At 48.7% G+C, this 17,937-nt stretch overlaps 1 protein-coding gene across 2 annotated transcripts; it reads right to left on the bottom strand.

Moving 5' to 3' along the window:
* Positions 1–240: 240 nt before the first annotated feature.
* Positions 241–16,599, bottom strand: ensab (endosulfine alpha b). Of its 2 annotated transcripts, none has more exons than XM_068022685.1 (3): positions 16,334–16,599; positions 3,632–3,757; positions 241–2,326 (listed from the first exon to the last, which is right to left on the bottom strand). In XM_068022685.1, exons 1-3 carry the CDS (start codon positions 16,388–16,390, stop codon positions 2,156–2,158), a joined length of 354 nt encoding a protein of 117 aa, XP_067878786.1. In that variant the 5' UTR covers positions 16,391–16,599; the 3' UTR covers positions 241–2,155. The 2 variants fall into 2 exon arrangements, with proteins under 2 accessions (XP_067878786.1, XP_067878787.1); XM_068022686.1 differs by having other exon boundaries at positions 241–2,323; positions 16,334–16,598.
* Positions 16,600–17,937: the final 1,338 nt, after the last annotated feature.

Genomic DNA, 17,937 nt, shown 5'->3' with positions numbered 1-17,937 from the left:
ACTCAAACCGCAGCGGCTGAGCACTAGCACTGGAGGCCAAGCTACAAGTAGGAAAACTGCCTGAGGCAAAGCCAGCAGCTCATCCCCAGAACTTGACCAACAAGAGCCGGGCTACAAATACAGCCCCGTCGGGATCCTCATTTCAGAGGCCGATGCCACCTCCCCTCCCCCCTGTCCCACAAACACCCCCCCTCCCCCCACAACTGTAAACCTCCCTTAATCACAAAAATTCATCCAAAGTTTGTGCGTATCTTTTTTTTAATATAAATATCTGCAGCTTCAAAGGGGAGCAATTTTACGGTGGGGGGTTTGAATAAATAAATACAGTGATTGCTCATGCAACAACTTCTGCGCGTTGCACGTCTCCCCAGGGAAAAGAATTAAACCACCGCAAAAGGTTTTTGAGAGAGAAGAGCAAAGATCCGACCGTGGCGGAAGTGAAACGGAAGCCGTTCTCTCCCCCCCTCCTCCCCTCCCACCACCATAAAGCTTCTCGTCACCAGATTTATCGCACCTACTTTCCACTCCGCCGCCGCCACCCAGTGCAAGCCATCAACTCCCAAATGGAAGGGCCTTTCCTCTCCCCGCCGCCGTCAAAAATACTTGCAGACAGAATTCAAGTCGCACTTTCGAGGCGTCACTCGCCGCCCCAGCTCGCTGCAGGGCCAGGGCTTAAAAAGGGATGAAACCCACTGGGTTAAAACCGGCAGCTTCTCCGTGCCCACAGCTCACCTGGTCACGGGCTGCCAACTTGGGGAAGGCTCACGAAATCTGCACCCAAGCCGAGGCCTTCTACAAGAATTTTTTTTTTAAAAAGGCGGGGTGGGAATTAATTAAACCAACAGGACCAATAGGCTTTCAGTTTCTGGACTCCTTTAACAGCTTGCAACCGGTGCCATCTTTACTTGACTGGGCCTCTAAACGGACATGAACTCTCAACACCATCTATTAAAGCTAAAAGCACCCAACAGGGTTAACTGCTTCAGTGTATTATATGTCAACAGTCACGCTGTAGTTGCAGGCTCCAGCCACTAGGTGGAGTAAGATCCCCTCTTCCCCCAACTCCCTTGCTACGCTGTATACACTGACTGTGTCTGAGGCCAAGGGCAACGTACTAGCAGAATTCTTCTGCACCACCATTAGCCTCCGGCTAAAATGTTGAGGGCGGGATGAATTTGCCGCCAACGCGTTCATCGCGGCTCGGCAACGGGAAAGCAGGCGGCAAAGCTCGCATCTCATTTTCACTGGGGCCTGTGCCAGATGGGGCCGGGAGCAGGCAGCAAGTCCATCCCCGTTTTCCCTTTAACAGACGACACACGGCTGGGTCCGCGCGAGGTGCTGTCTCTAAAGGGAGGGGACACGGGTCCGTGCACCAAAGTGGTAACACAGACACAGGGCGGCGGGAGAAGCCATCACAGGCGGGCTATTTTTTAAAACGATGTGAGCCTTGGCCACCGTCTTCCGGGAGAGTCTTCCGGCAGATGCCCTCTTGCACCCCCCCCCCGGTGCCAGCGCGCGACCCTCGGCCCTTCCGAAGCAGGAGTCAAAAGGCTTATGCACCAAAACAAAACGAGCAGCAACCGCGGAAATCTAATAGGTTTCAACAGGCTAAACAAGTTACTATAATAAAAAAAAAACACATCAGAAGTACACATCATGGGAGAGAAGTTCCCAGATGCCCGTCACTCTCTCAAATACCCCTTGGGGTTATGTTTAACTGAGCTCTCAAGCCTTTAAAAAATAAAAGAGCTGGCGGCAATTTCTAGATGTAGGGATTGTTTTTTTTTGATGCAGGCGATGGGGAGGGAAAGGAGGAGAGGTGTAACAACTTATTGTGGCCATCAGTTCCAACCCCTACCCCACTCCACAACCGAGCATCTTTGCGAGGACTGGAGATCAGCGCCTCTGGAAGCTGCTAAGGGCGTCGGATGGGGGCGGTGGGAATGGAGTAAAGCCCGAGTGGTTCTGTTGGTTCACGAGTGAGGCGGCTGGGATTCTTTCCTTCTCCCCCACCCCTGCCCCCTTTTTCCTTACATAGGTACATAAAAAAAAAAAACACAATTATTTAGATCGAACTTAATTTTCTCCCCTCCTCCATCAGATATGGTAGAAAAGCGTCCATCCCAGCCGGGAGTGCGCAATGGTCTAGCTCCTGTCAGCCCGCTAGCTTGCTGGTGACCAGCGAGGACTTCCTCTGTGGCAGGTCTTCGGGCGTTGGAATGTGGTCTCCCGTCACCAGGTTCTTGTCTGTCCCGCTGTTTGGTGGCGGCTTATTCTTCATCTTGGCTTTAGCCATGTTGTAATCCCCGGAGTCAAAGTACTTCTGCTACAGAGCAAACAAAAAAAGGGGGAAGGGGGGGGGGGGGGGGGGTTGTGGTGGTGGTGAGAAGAGAATAGATGATGAGAGGCTTAGCACAAATGCTGCCTGACCCGCTGAGTATTTCCAGCATCCACAGTATTTTGTGCACGCTGCCTGAAAAGGCAGTGAAACAGATTCAATAGTAACTTTCAAATTGGATAAATAGATGGGGGGGGGAGGGAGGAATATTTGCAGGGTTATGGCATGAGTGAGACTAGTTGGACAGTTCCTTCAAAGAGCTGGCACAGACACGATGGGCCGAATGGTATCATTCTATGCTAGGACAGCAGATGCTGGCAATGGTTTCAGTGCTCTTGGGTTGGGGGTGGGGGGGAATATCAGTCAGGATTCTGCTCCTTCTCACCATCTAAGGATTCCTCCTGCAGAGTTACATCGAATGTACACCACAGAAACAGGCCATTCAGCCCATCTGCTCCGTGGTGTTTCTGCCCCACCCCCTCTTCATCTCACCCTACCAACATACCCTTCCATTCCTTTCTCCCTCATGTGTTTATTCAGCTTCCCCTTAAATGGATCATTAATAAAGGTCATAAAAAAGCAAATTAAGCATTGGGATTCATTTCTAGAGGACAACATTGAGAAGCAAAGAAGTGATGTTAAACTTGTACTGAAACTTGGTTAAGCCACACTTGGACCATAGCCCTGGTCCCCATATTACAAAAAGGATCTCGAGGCACTGGCGAAGGAGCAAAAAAGATTCACAAGGATGATATCAGAACTGAGAGGTTATAACTATCAGGAAAGACTGAACAGGCCGGGGGCTCTTTTTTCTCTCGAAAAGAGAAGGCTGAGGGGTGACCTGGTAGATAAAATTATGAAAGGGTTTTCGATAGGGTAGACGTAGAGAAGATGTTTCCACTTGTGTGGGAGAGACCGGAACTAGGGGGCCATCAATATAAGACAGTCACTAATAAATCCAATGGGGAATTCAGGAGAAACCTCTTTCCCCAGAGAGTGGTGAGAATGTGGAACTCACTACCACAGGGAGTGGTTGAGGGGAATCGCAGTGATCACTAGCCAATAAACCATGCTACAGTAGCAAGTGCGTGGGCCGAGGGTCACAGTCCCTCCCCAGGCTCAATAGCAGGCAGCTGTCCAAAGGGCTCCCTGGGATCAGACCCTAGCAAGTCAGCACTGGGGGGGGGAAGAGGTGGCGAGTAACCGTTCGACTGGTGGGTGATGGGGGTGATCTCCCCACTGGGTTACAGCTTCACCTGACAAAAAAAAAGGTCTGTAGTGCGCTCTCCTTACCCCTTTCTGCAGCCTCTTCATTAGGAACTCCGAGCCTCCAGGTCTTAGCCCCAAAACGGGATACTTGGCTTTTAGCTTGACTTCCTCTGCTTTCTCGGGGCTCATCGCCCCTTTCTCCTGCGTGTCCTGTAAATTGGTGCAAGAGAGTTAATGAAAGAAGCATTTTTTTTTTCACATCCGTGAAACAGTAAATACTAGCCACAATGCTTGTGCGCGCTCCAACTGATTATGTGTCTCCAGCTGCTTTCACTTTGGTAGCTACGTGTTGGGAGGCTCAGTGACTGAATGAACACAATCATAAAGAACACAAGAAATAGGAGAAGTCGGCCATTCAGCCCCTCGAGCCTGCTCCACCATTCAATAAGATCATGGCTGATCTGATTGTGACCTTAACTCCACTTTCCTGTCTGCCCCATAACCCTCGACTCCCTTGTCGATCAAAAATCAGTCTAACTCAGCCTCCACTGCTCTCTGGGAAAAAGAATTCCAAAGGTTAACAACCCTCAGAGAAGAAATTCCTCCTCATCTCCGTCTTAAAAAGGAGATGCCTTATTCTGAAACTGTGCCCCGAGTTCTAGATTCCCCTACAAAGGGAAACATCCTCCCAGTATCCATTCTATCAAGTCCCCTCAGAATCTTATACATTCAATAAGATCACCTCTCACTCTTCTAAACTCGAATGAGTACAGGCCCAATCTGCTCAACTTTTCCTCATAAGACAGGAATCAGCCAAGTGAACCTTCTCTGAACTGCTTCCAATGCATGTATATCGCTCCTTAAGTGAGACCAAAACCGTACACTGTACTCTAGGTGCAGTTTCACCAAGGCCCTGTACAGATATAGCAGGACTTCCCTACTGTTATACTCCATTCCCCCTTGCAATAAAGGCCACCTGCAGCTCAAGAGATGTTCTTCCTCTTCAATCTTGTTGCATGCCCCACTGGAGGGCCAATGGGATGAAGATTCATGTTTTGCACTGATTCCGACTGCTCCCGTGAAAATCCAAGACATCAGGAATCTCGTGTACACCGACAATGTGCTGCCCGCACCTTGCGTGGCCACCAATGGCACGTTAATGTACAAGGGCTGATCAGCCGCTATGAATTATTAGGGGACATCCTGAAAATGTGGACGGATTCCATGCCAATGTATCAAGAGTCCAGTTAGATATTACGAGGTATACAGGGACAGGAGGAGGCCATTCAGCCCCTCACGCTTGTTCCGTGATTAGATCATGGCTGATCTGTATCTTAGCTCCATCCACCCGCCTTGGTTCAGTCACCCTTAACCCAAAAATTTATCACTCTCATTCTTGAAATTTCCAATTTCCCCCCCAACTTCGACAGCTTTTTTTTTTGGGGGGGGGAGAAAAAGAGTTGCAGATTCCCACTCCCCTTTGTGTGAAGAAGTGCTTCCTGACATCACCCCTGAACGGCCTGGCTTGAATTTTAAGGTTCTGCCCCCTTGTTCTGGGCTCCTCCCCCACCAGAGGAAATAGTTTCCATGAAATTCTCAATGAGATCAACCCTAATCTTCTATACTCCAGGGAATACAAGCCTCATCTGTGCAACCTGTCCTCGTAATTCAACCCTGTTAGCGCCCCCCCCCCCCCCCCTTCACTTGGTAGATTTTCCTCTTCAGTGCTAGGTAAATAGCTTAGTTGAGAAAACGCCCTCAAGATGGATGGAAAATCATGAGCCCAAGGAGCTTCCTGCGGTAAATAAGACTGTACAGATTCAAGCTGACTGCAAAACACGGTCGACAGGACCCCAGAGAATTCAGGCCTTCCCGTGTGTGCGGCACCTAAAACTCTCAACAGTTTTGTAAACAGCAGTGAACAAGAGCACAGCAGGTAAATGCACTGCGCAGTGCCACAGCAAACCATACAGAGTAGAAGGTTCAAGCCTTCAGCCTGTGCTGTCATCTCAGTCAGGGAAGCAGATGGGGATTGAAGGGGGGGGGGGGGGGGTGGAAAGGAGTAAGAATGTCAGGGTTCCTGCCCAATTCTTACCGCGAGCCCTGCTAAAAGGTGCATGAGAGAACAGGGTAGAACTTGGCTGTGAGGCTACCACTCACTAGTGATCAGAAATCCCGCCCATTCTGCTGCCCGCAGGCTCACACGATGAAATAAACCTTGCATTTCTATAGCGCCTTTCACGACCTCAGGACGTCCGAAAACAATTTAAAACCAATGACATTTATTCTGAAGCGTGTTGTAATGTGGAAAACACGGCAGACAAATTGTGCACAGCAAGCTCCCATGACCTGGCAAAACAACCCAGATCATCCTTTTTTTTTAAAAATAAGTTGGTTGAGGGATAAATATTGGGCCCCAGGACACCGAGGAGAACCTCCACCCCCCCCCTCTCCCCCTCCCCCTCCCCCAGTCTGCCCCCGTTCTTCTTCCAAAAGTGGCCATGGGATCTTTTCCACCCACCCGAGTGGGCAGACGGTTCCTCAGTTTAATGTTCCTACAGACATACACGCAAACTCCTTTGCCGCAAGGTCTTGGCTAGCTACACAAATGACAGCTTTCCCTCAGCCAGTTGCATAATATTTGCTTTAAAAGAGGGGCCAGAGTTCTGTAGTTCTCTATCCGGAGACAGACTGTAATGCAATATATCCAAAAATGTACAGTACAATTACTATAACTTCCGTTGCCCTGTCATAATCACAAACCACAGACATGCCAACAAATTAATTGATGCATCAGTTTAGCTCAGACTAGGTCCATTATGCACTATGAAAATTTCTGATCGAATATTCTATCTTGCTGTATCTACTCTAGACAGAGACCGACTGATCTCCCTCTGAGCTGTGCTGGGAGTGTCGGCCTAGATTACGGGGCCTAAGTCTCTGGAGTGGGGTCCTGAACCCAGGGCCGCTGACTGAGGGACAATGTGCTACCAGCCAAGCAAATGTGGAAATCTGAAACAGAACCGGAAAAGGCAGGAAACAAAGCCGGCCAGGGAGCACCTGCCGAAGGAAGAGACAGGGTTCAAATGTCAGCAGCTCTGGCCTGCTGCATATTCCCACCATTTTCTGGTTTTCATTACTGTGCATTACTCCCACGTACGCGACACAAAAACGTAGGCCACTGGAAGTGGTGGCAGTAATGGGTGGGTGTTATTTTATACGCAGGCCATTGTGGAGTACGACCTGCCCTCCAGTCTGGATTCCTACTGCCAAACCCCTGCACCAGTGCAGTTCAGAGGTTTCTTTGCAAATGAGAAGAGGAATTTTCCCTGTAGTTCCCACTCGAGTCAAATCTGGATCTATGGACCAGCAAGCGTGTGTATCCTGTTGAAAGAACAGTGGTCAGAACACCAACACCTCAATTTTAAATTCCCTCCATTGCCCTGGACCCCCCCCTCCCTATCTCTGTCACCTCCTTCAGTCCCTACAACCTTCCAAAATCTCAGCCCTCCTCTAATTCCAGCTTCTTGCCCATCCCCCTCCGATTCCCATCGCTCCACCATTGGCGGCCGTGCCTTCAGCTGCCCGGGAGCCCTAAGTTCTGGAATTCCCTCCCTAAACTTCTCCGCCTCTCTCTCTCTCTCCCCTCCTTTGAGAGGCACCTTAAAACCGACTTCTGACCGAGCTTTCGGTCACCTGTCTTAAGATTGCCTTATGCGGTGCAGTGTTAAACTGCAGATAATGCTCCAGTGAAGTGCCTTTTACTGCGTTATGCAGGACATTGTTGCAGAACTGAAATGTCAGCTTGCAAATCCAAAGCCAGAGACATTTTGCCAAACTGCAACTGCCCACCCTCCTCCCCAGATAGAGTCTCCATTTTTAATCCCAATCTTGACCGAGGTGTGGGAAGCCTGGGAGCTGCATGGGCACCAACCCCTCCAACACCTGCCCCTCGGTGAACGAGATCCAGGCTCACTCCGTCTCAAGCCAGATTCTTAGCCCGGAAAAAATCAGGTAAACATAAAAATCACACAATGGGGATCAACAGCCAGATAAAAGGGACAGCGCCATCAACAATACACTGAAGTGTCATTTTAGATCATGAGGTCAGATTCCTGATTTGGATCAAGAAATCAAAACAAGCAGAGACAGAGGGGAAAGCTCGCCACCCATTACAAAGACAGTAATCACCAGCCTGCAAAAACACTCTCTTGATATCCTCCCCACCCCACCCCCTCACTTCTCATAACGCTGATGCCCTTTCATCACGACACACACTTAACCAAAGGTTAGAAACCATAAAAACAGAGCAGTAAAAATGCGTGGAGTTAGGCTGTGGGCGGGCTGGAGCAGCAGCTAAACAGGGAAAGCAAACAACAGAGGATTGGAGACCTGAAGGGGAACACACTGATCTAACATCAGTGCTATTAGTAACATAATCTAGGAGCTATTTGGGGCCTGCTAGGTCCTTCACCTGTGACCCTGAGTGGACTTGCTGCTCCCTGTGTCTCTATTCACAGCCTGCCTGCGTACGGGAACATAAGAACGTAAGGAATAGGAGTAGACCATATGGCCCGTCGAGCCTGCTCCGCCATTCAATACGATCATGGCTGATCTTCGATCTCAACTCCACCTTCCTGCCCGCTCCCCATATCACCCTGATTCCCTGAGACACCAAAAATCTGATTATATTTAAGGCTGGGATAGACAATGATGGAGCATCCACAGCCCTGTGGGGCACAGAATTCCAAAAACACTCACTCCTTTGAGTGAAGAAGTTTCCCCTCGTCCCAGTCCTAAATGATCGGCCCCTCATCCGGAGACTGTGTCCCCGTGTTCTAGATTCCCCAGCCAGGGGAAACAACTTCTCAGTGTCTACCCTGTCAAACCCCTTCAGAATCTTGTCTGTTTCAAATCATCTTTCATTGTTTTAAACTCCAGAGAATATAGGCCCGATTTACTCAGCCTATCATAGGACAACCCTCTCATCCCACAGACCAATCTAGTGAACCTTCACTGTACCACCGTCAAAGCAAGTATATCCTTCCCAAGATATGGAGACCAAAACTGCATACCAGGTGCGGTCTCACTAAAGTCTTGTACCACTGTAGCAAGACTTCCATATTCTTGTACTCCAATCTCCTTGCAATAAAGAGCAACATGCCATTTGCCTTCCTAATTGGGACGCTGACTGCACGAGGGCTCTCCTCATCCCTTCTTCTCATTCCTCCATGTGTTTTCTGTTCCGTTTCTTTCTCATCAAAATGGAAGGGAGTGGCATTAGGAGGCATTGCTATCCCTACTTCCATATTTACAATTACAGCACAGAAACAGGCCGTTCGGCCCATCTGCTCTGTGCTGGTGTTTCTGCTCCACACGAGTCTCCTCCCACCCCTGTTCATCTCACCCTGTCAACATATCCTTCTGTTCTTTTCTCCATCATGTGTTTATCCAGCATCCCCTTAAATGTTTCTCTGCTATTCACCTAAACCACTCTTACGTATTAAACTCTGAAGCGGGTTTGACTGGGTAGATGCTGAAAGGCGGCTTCCCCCCTTGGCTGGAGAGTCTAGAACTAGGGGTCACAGTCTCAGGATCAGTGGTCGGATATTTCGGACTGAGATGAGGAGAAATGTCTTCACTCAGAGGGTTGTGGATCTTTGGAATTCTCTACCCCAGAGAGCTGTGGATGCTCAGTCATTGAATATATTCGAGCGAGAGATAGAGAAGGAGAGTGACAGAATATTGGATACGAAGGGAATTAAGGGATATGAGGATAGTGTGGGAAGGTGAGTTGAGACACATCGGCCATGTCTTATTGAATGGCGGAACAGGCTCAGGGCTGAATGGCCTCTTCCTGCTCCGGTAACAAGCTCCACATCCTCACCACTCAGGTGAAACGCAGCCACTGGTCCTGGAGTCTCTCCTTCCCTCGCTTGCAGTTGCCAATACAGTGATTCAACCAGAACAAAGAGCTCACGGCACGGAGAAACAGTAGGCGCAAAAGTGCACCCTGCCATTCAAAAGCGCAGTATGGTTGAGAGTGGCTATCAAACCGGGTACCAGCTGGGCTTCCAACTGAACACTAGTGATGATCACAGAGTTGGCCGCACACTGGAGCCGTAGAGTGATCCTTTCCAAGCTCAGAATCATTTACAGCCACGACCCTGCGCAAAGATATAACAAGCACCACCCCACCCCGCAAAAAAAACAGCAAGAGAGCGCAGAAGGCACTTCCTCTGCTCACCCCAGTTACTGCCACCCGCACCGTTTCCTGGCCTACAAGAGTAGCTCTGGTTCCAAAGAAGGGTCACTGACCCGAAACGTTAACTCTGCTTCTCTTTCCACAGATGCTGCCAGACCTGCTGAGTGGTTCCACCATTTCTTGTTTTTATTTCAGATTTCCAGCATCTGCAGTATTTTGCTTTTATTTTAGTTCAACTTCAGATTCTGTCCTGTGGACTAGCTGTGGAGAGCACGGTCAGCTTTACGTCCATACAGTCTCCACTGTATCACAGCGATTGCTGGTCCAATACAGAGACTTCTATTAAGACAAAGACAGCTAAGAGGAGGTCTCTTAGAGGTGCTTAAAATGAGCAGTTTTCAGAAGATGAATGGGGGAGAACTATCCCCGTCGACTTCGACAGCACAAGAATGGACAGTTTAGGAGAACATCTTGAAGAACAGGGCCTACCAGCAACAGTGATGGCAGCAGAACCCATTACCGCCTTTATAAAGGGAAGGGTAAATATTGAAACTGGTACCAAGGAGAAAGACTTCAGAAATGGGTCTATGTGGAGTGCTCTTTTGGGGAACTGTCCCCGGTTAGATGCGGCAAATAGCTCTTTTTCCCCCAACACCCCAACCCTGCCGCTGTGCCTTCACATTCGGTCACTAAACCCAGATTACCTGGTGATGGTTACCTTGTTGCACTTCGTGGGAGCTTGCTGTGCGCAAATTGGCTACCGCGTCTCCTACATTACAACAGTGACTACACTTCAAAAAAAAAAGTACTTCATTCATTGGCTGTAAAGGCATTATGTAAATAATGGGGTGTAGGATAGTTATAGTGGTTATGTCACTGGACTAGTAATCCAGAGACCTGGACTAATGATCCAGAGACACAAGTTCAAATCCCACCACGGCAGCTGGGGAATTTAAATTCACTTATTTCAATTAATCTGGAATAAAATGGTGACCATGAAACTACTGGGTTGTCCTAAAAAGCCACCTGGTTCACTAACGCCCTTTAGGGAAGGAAATCCGCCATCCTTACCCGAGCTGGCCTACGTGACTCCAGACCCACAGCAATATGGCTGACTCTGAAGGCCCTTTGAAATGGCCCAGCAAGCCACTTTTATATTCAAGAAGGCAGCTCACCACCACCTTCTCAAGGGGCAAATACGGATGGGCAATAAATGCTGGCCTGGCCAACGATGCCCACATCCCATGAATTAGTGTATGTAGTCAGTAGTTAGCTGGTGCCCACCTTGCAAAAGAACGTGCAGGACTTGGCACAGTGAGAATGCAGAGAGGAGGAAACTTGGGAGATCTGGGGCGCAAGGAGGATAAAAGGAGACAGTTCAGACATGGGGTAGTGGTCACAGAAGACCAATGGTGACAGCAGTACTGAGAAACTAAAGGGATAGCCAAGGAAGGTTAGAGGCTGACGTGCTACTCTTCTGTCTGATCGTCCATTAGTGCAGGAAATAAGGACAGCAATTTGAGGGTGATGTGTTCAAAGAATCAGACAGGAAGTGAGCTACATCCTCTCAGCATCTACCTCTCAGAATCTTGCATGTTTCAATGAGATCACCTGTACTAGTCATACTAATGCTGAAGTACTACTGCTGAGCAGTCTCACTGGCCAAAGTTAACACCTCGTCATCACTTCCTCACACGTGGCACAGCTGGTCAAGTCTGACATTTCCTTCTCTATCCCAGTGACCTATGGCTTCTTCACCAACCTCAAAGGATCTGAACGAACACTGTGAAGCAGCAGTTTTCATTAATGCCTCATCAGAATACAGTGCTCCCTCATCGTGCATCGTGCCTGTGCTGATCCCTTTGGTAGAGCTACCAATTCGTCACCTTCCCCACCGCCCTGTAATTCTTTTTCTCCCTTCAACTATTTCAAGGTTTTGTGCTCACAACTGTCGGACTCAGAGGCAACAGCACTACCCACTGAGCTGCAGCTGTCTCTGAATGACTGACACAATGGACACCATGGCAAGCTCTGCAGCAACACACCGTGTCAAAGCCAGGCAGCGTACAGGGATGGTGAGCGAGGTAAAGAATGGGCCCGGCTGTCGGTGTAATCCTGGCAGCTAACCCTGTAGCTAATTAGCGCGACAGCTTGCCTTCGAGTCCTCAGCACAAACCGTGGGTCCCAGAAGGAAGAGAAACAGCGCTCATATAATGAACTGATGGCATTATCCAGGTCCTGCCAGCCAAAAGTTTATAGTGCCCCAATACATGAATATCAAACCAAGAAATTGAGTTAATGTTTATTGAGGGATCAAAAGGAGCAAAGACCTCACTTCAGACTGTATTTGTTCTAACAGCACAATTCTCAGAATTCAGGTCAAACACATTCTCAGCTCAGAGAAGCTTACACTGGGCTGCAAATACCTGCAGCCTCGACGAGAGCTCCCAACATTGATAGGTAACTCTTTGAAAGAGTATATAGCGGCCTTTCCATCAGCACAACTGAGCAGTTTAAAAGATTCAGAGAAGCTGGGATTGTTTGCCTTAGAGCGGAGAAGGTTAAAGGGAAATTTAATAGAGGTGTTCAAAATTATGAGGGAGACTTATATACTGTTTCCAGTGACAGGAGGGTCAGTAACCAGAGGGACACAGATTTAAGATAATTGGTAAGAGAACCAGAGGGGAGGGGGGAGGAGATGAGAATTTTTTTTTTTTAACGCAGTGAGTTGTTGTGATCTGGAACGAGCTGCCTAAAAGGGTGGTGGAAGCAGATTCAATAGTAACTTTCAAAAGGGAATTGGATAAATACTCGAAGGGAAAAAATCTGCAGGGGTGTGGGGAAAAGAGCAGGGGGAAGAGTGGGACTAATTAGCTCTTTCAAAGAGCCAGCACAGGCACAATGGGCCAGATGGCCTCCTCCTGTGTTGTATGATTCTATAAGCGAAAGCACCTTTCTCTGACCATCGTCTCTCCTTTCTTAATGCAGACTCTTGTGAAGGAACAGTTCCACGGGCACCCAGCAGCCCTCTGCTATCTACATGTGCAAGTCTAGACAGTATGGCAGCCAGTTACTCCACCATGAGGGTTACACTGAGAGCCCAGCCCAATCCTATCCCCATCCAATATCCATACATGTACAGCATAGACTGGAGAGTCACATCAAGAATCTTCCCAGTCCAGATGGACTAGCTTCTTGGGAACTTGACCAGGACCCCTAATCTGAAACAAAGGATGAACCATCAACATCTCTGTGTTCACTGATCTACAACAGCTCCTGCACTGGCAACATTTCAATTGTAAAATCCTCATCTCTGTTTTTTTTGCAACCCCTCCCCAAATGTCACCTGCTCCAGCCCCTACAACCCTCCGAGATCTCTGTGCTTTCCACCCCCACACGATTTTCATCGTTCCACCATTGGCAGCCGTGCCTTCAGCTGCCTGGAGCCCTAAGCTCTGGAATTCCCTCTCAAAACCTCTCCACCTCTCCTCCTTTCAGGCGCTCCTTAAAACCGACCTCTTTGACTGAGCTTTTGTGCGCCTGTCCCCAACACCTCCTGATGTGGATCAGCGTTAACTTTTGTTGGGTAACGCGCCTGTGAAGCATCTTGGGACATTTTCCAAAATTAAAAGGTGCTATATAAATGCAAGTTTTGTATATGCATGGCCGTTCACAGCTGCGTGACATCCCAAAGTGGTTCACAGTCAAAATTCTGACAAGCTGTGTCACAAACAGAGGTCACACCAGTCAGTCTGATTTTCTTTTTGGTGATGTTGGTTAGAGAGGAATGTTGGCCAGGACTCCCCCCATTCCCCTTCCAATCATTGCCATGGGATTGTCAACATCCACTCCGAGCGGCTGACTAAAATAGGGCACCTCTGACAGTGCAGCACTGCCTTGCTGGGGCACTGGTGAGGGATTGCAGAGCTCTGAGATGCAGAGGGATCTGGGTGTCCTTGTGCATGAATCACAAAAGGTCAGAATGCAGGCACAGCAAGTAATTAGGAAAGCTAGTGGAATGTTATCGTTTATTGCAAGGGGAATTGAACACAAAAGTAGGGAGATTATGCTTCATCTATACAGGACATTGGTGAGACCACATTTGGAGTACTGTGTACAGTATAGGCCTCCTTAGAAGATTTGAGTACAGGAGTAGTGAAGTCAATTGTATAAAATCTCGGTTAGACCGCACTTGCAGAACTGTGCACAGTTTTGGTCCCCTTACCTTAGGAAGGATATTATTGCCATAGAGGGAGTGCAACGAAGGTTCATCAGACTTGTTCCCGGGATGGCAGGACTGTCCTATGAAGAGAGATTGGGGAAACTGGGCCTGTATTCTCTAGAGTTTCAAAGAATGAGAGGTGATCTCATTGAAACCTAAAGGGACAGGACAGGGTAGATGCAGCTAAGATGTACCCCCTGGTTGGGGAGTCTAGAACCAGGGGACACAATTTCAAAATAAGGGGGAAGCCACTTAGGACAGAGATGAGGAGAAATTTCTTTACTCAGAGGGATGTGAATCTTTGAAATTCTCTACCCCAGAGGGCTGTGGAAGCTCAGTCATTGAGTATGTTTAAGCAGAGATTGACAGCTTTCTAAATACAAATGACATAAGGGGATAGAAGGATAGTGTGGGGAAAAAGGCATTGAAGTGGATGATCAGCCATGATTATACTGAATGGTGGAGCAGGCTCAACGGGCTGAATGGCCTACTCCTGCTCCTATGTTCCTTATTCAAGCTACGAAGTAAATGCATTGGAAACAGTTCAGAGAAGGTTTACTAGACTAATACCTGGAATGGGCGGGCTGTCTTGTGAGGAAAGATTGGACAGGCTAGGCTTGTATCCGGCTGGAATTTAGAAGAGTAAGAGGCGACTTGATTGAAACATATGAGATCCTGAGGGGTCTTGACAGGGTGGATGTGGAAAGGATGTTTCCCCTTGTGGGAGAATCTAGAATTAGGAGTCACTGTTTAAAAATAAGGGGTCGCCCATTTAAGAAATTTTTTCTCTGAGGGTCGTGAGTCTTTGGAATTCTCTTCCTCAAAAGGCAGTGGAAGCAGAGTCTTTGAACATTTTTATGGCAGAGATAAATAGATTCTTGATAAACAAAGGGGTGAAAGGATATCGGGCGTAGGCGGGAATGTGGAGTCGAGGGTACAATCGGACCAGCCATAATTTTGTTGAATGGCGGAGCAGGTTCGAGGGGCCGACTCCTGCTCCTAACTTGGATGCTCACAGGGAGAGTCAGCCTGGATTATGGGCTCCAAGCCTCCGGAGTGCGGAAGGTGAACTTTCAACCTTCTAACTCAGAGTGCTACTGAGTGAATTTTACCATTCAAACACTGTAGGGAGAAGAGTAAATTTTAAATTATTTGTCATAGAACGATACAGAGGAAGCCATTCTGCCCATTGTGTCTGTGCTGGCTCTTCGAAAGAGCTATCTAATTAGTCCCACTGCACGCAGCTGCCTGTCCACACAGCCTTGCAAATTTATCGAATTCCCTTTTGAAAGTTACCACTGAATCTGCTTTCCTTTCAAATCGTAGCACGCTGCCTTAAAAAAAATTGTAACTACCCCTTCACCCCAGTATTTCAGCCATTCACTGCAAAATTTTAATGCACACAATTTACAACAAAAACCTGTATTTACATAACGCTTTTCAAACAACTAAACACCCCAAGGCACTTCGCAGGGGTGTCATAAGGCAAACTCCAACACCAAGCCACATAAGGAGATACTAGGACAGGTGACCAAATGCCGAGGGAGAGAATTCCAGAGCTTAGGACCCCAGGCAGCTGAAGGCACAGCCGCAACGACGGGAATCGGCGAGAGAGCGGAATTGAGGGGTGCAGAGATCTCGGAGGGTTGTCAGGGCTGGAGGGGGCGCGGGCCACGGAGGGATTTGAAAGCGAGGATGAGAATTTTAAAATGGAGCCAATGTAGGTAAGTGAGCATAGGGGGGGCGATGGGTGAACGGGACTGGGTGTGAGTTAGGACGTGGGGACGGTGCTATTTTGGATGAACTGAAGTTTACAGAGTGCAGAATGTGGGTGGGTGGGAAATGACCAGGAGCGCATTGTAATAGTCAAGTCTAGAGGTAACAAAGGCATGGATGATGTTTCAGATGATGAGCTGAGGCTGTTCAACGTATTCTCTCCATTTAGATTTATATTTTTAAAAAAAGCCATGGGGGCTTTTCTTTCCCCCAGGCCCGCCCGCACAACACACCCACCGGGGCGCCCCTGCGACCCACTCAATTTAAGTGGGAATTTCTTGCTCCTGACGCCCGCCCGCCGCCTCCGCGCCGATTGACGGCCACGGCCGGCCAATGGCAGAGCGCCGCCCGCCCCAGCCGCGGGGCGGCTTCGCCAATCAGCGGCGCGGCCAGGGAGGCGGGACCTCCGGAAGGCAACGACGTCGCCCGCCCACCCGCCCCCCTCCTTGTGCAGCGTCTTCAAAAGACGAATTTAAAAGACGCCCTGAAGTTAAAACCGCTCTTTAAAAAAACACACACACACACGAAGCTCCGGTATTTTCGGCTGAAAAGGCTCAAATGTAAGATTATATTTTTTTTTTACCTGCTTCTCTTCGCCGGTTTCCTCCGCTTGCGTCTCCAGCTCGCGATTTTCCGACATGCTGAGGGCGATTTGATTTATTTTAATGATAACCCCTCGCCGCCTTTTTTTTTCTTCCCCCCCCCCTTTAATCCAACCGATTCCGCGATTTTTTGTTCAGGTTATTTAATAATTTTAAAGGGGGGGAAGAGTGAGAAGCGCTAACCCGACCTCTGGGCGCTGCTAACCGACCGCCAAGATGGCCGCCGCTGTCACTCGACGTGACCGCCCAACTGGGCGCAACCCAACGCGTTGGCGCCCGCCCCCTGATTGACAGCCCTCCTGGCCAATCGGGCGCGGGTTCTGAGCGAGTGCCCTGGTTTCCCCCCTTTGACCAATTGCTTGGAGGGGTGGGCGGGACTTGTTAGCCATGCTTGGTTGACGTGCACTGCGGCAATCAAGGGGGAGGGGGAAGCTGGTGGGATATGGAAGGGTTTTTTTTTCCAATTTCCCTGTCCCTCCATTTCTTTTCCACCTCCCCTCCCAAATAAAGAGCTGCAGGGGAAATCCACCATTCCCCCCCACCCCTTGCAACATGCAATTAGAGTCATACAGCACAGAAACAGGCCCTTCGGCCCATCGTGTCCGTCCCTGCCATCAACTACCTAACTATTCTAATCCCATTTTCCAGCACTTGGCCTTGTATGCTATGGCGTTTCGAGTGCTCATCTAAATACTTCTTAAGAGTTTCAAGAAAAAAAACTTGCACTTGTGTTATTCTGACAGGCCACCAACCTGATAACCTTCACTCTGCACGGGATCCACCTGCTGCGCCGAAACTTTTTCCAGCAAATTTTTTTTCCTGGTTCTTATTTCGAACTCCGGGCATCCGCATCCGTCGAGCGCCTTTCACGACCTCAGGAGCGCAGTCGCTGTTGTAAAAAACGTACAAAACGCGGCAGCCGACTTGCAGGTAGCAAGAGGCTGAATGGCCTCCTGCTGCGTCGTGTTATTATATAGCAATCATAGAATCCCACTACACACATGCCGACTTTTTGAGAGAGGTAGCCAATTAGTTCCACTCTTGGCCCATAGCCTCGCACAATTTTCTGCTCTTCGGGTATTTATCCAGTTCCCTTTCTAAAGTTACTGTTGAAACTGCTTCCACTGCCCTTGCAGGCATCCAATCAGGAAATGAGGAGAAATCTCTTCACTGGGAGCGTGATGAGAATGCAGAACTCGCTACCACAGGAAGCGGTTGGGGTGAATAGCAGAGATGCTTTCAAAAAGGAAATTAAACGAGTACATGAGAGAAAGGGGGATAGAAAGATATGCTGAATGGCTGAGATGAAGCAGATGGAATGGGAGGAGACTGGTGTGGAGTTTAAACAGCAGCACAGACTAGTTGGGCTGTTTGTCAATTCAGTGTATTTCTAGTTGGTCTTCCACAATGGGCAGTGAATTCTCCCTGATGGGAACACCCACTGTCAGATCACTGTTGCGATGTAAACTTCTGCCAGACAGTATAGGAAGAGTCGTTATTAAGAATTTTATATCCCAGTTGGCACAGAGCTTTTTAAATCCTACCTGCCCTACATACGACTGAAATTATGTCAGATTCACAGGCA

The sequence above is a fragment of the Heterodontus francisci genome, chromosome 46 (assembly GCF_036365525.1).
Source record: "Heterodontus francisci isolate sHetFra1 chromosome 46, sHetFra1.hap1, whole genome shotgun sequence".
Taxonomy (NCBI): domain Eukaryota; kingdom Metazoa; phylum Chordata; class Chondrichthyes; order Heterodontiformes; family Heterodontidae; genus Heterodontus; species Heterodontus francisci.
Note: the sequence above shows the minus strand (reverse complement) of the source record. Positions and strands in the feature narration are given on the sequence as shown.

Coding starts and splice junctions, on each gene's coding strand:
- ensab (XM_068022685.1), bottom strand. CDS start 16,390: ATGTCGGAAAATCGCGAGCTGGAGACGCAAGCGGAGGAAACCGGCGAA. Junction 3,758..16,333: donor AAACCGGCGAAGAGAAGCAG/GTAAAAAAAAAA, acceptor ACCAATTTACAG/GACACGCAGGAGAAAGGGGC. Junction 2,327..3,631: donor TGAAGAGGCTGCAGAAAGGG/GTAAGGAGAGCG, acceptor TTTGCTCTGTAG/CAGAAGTACTTTGACTCCGG.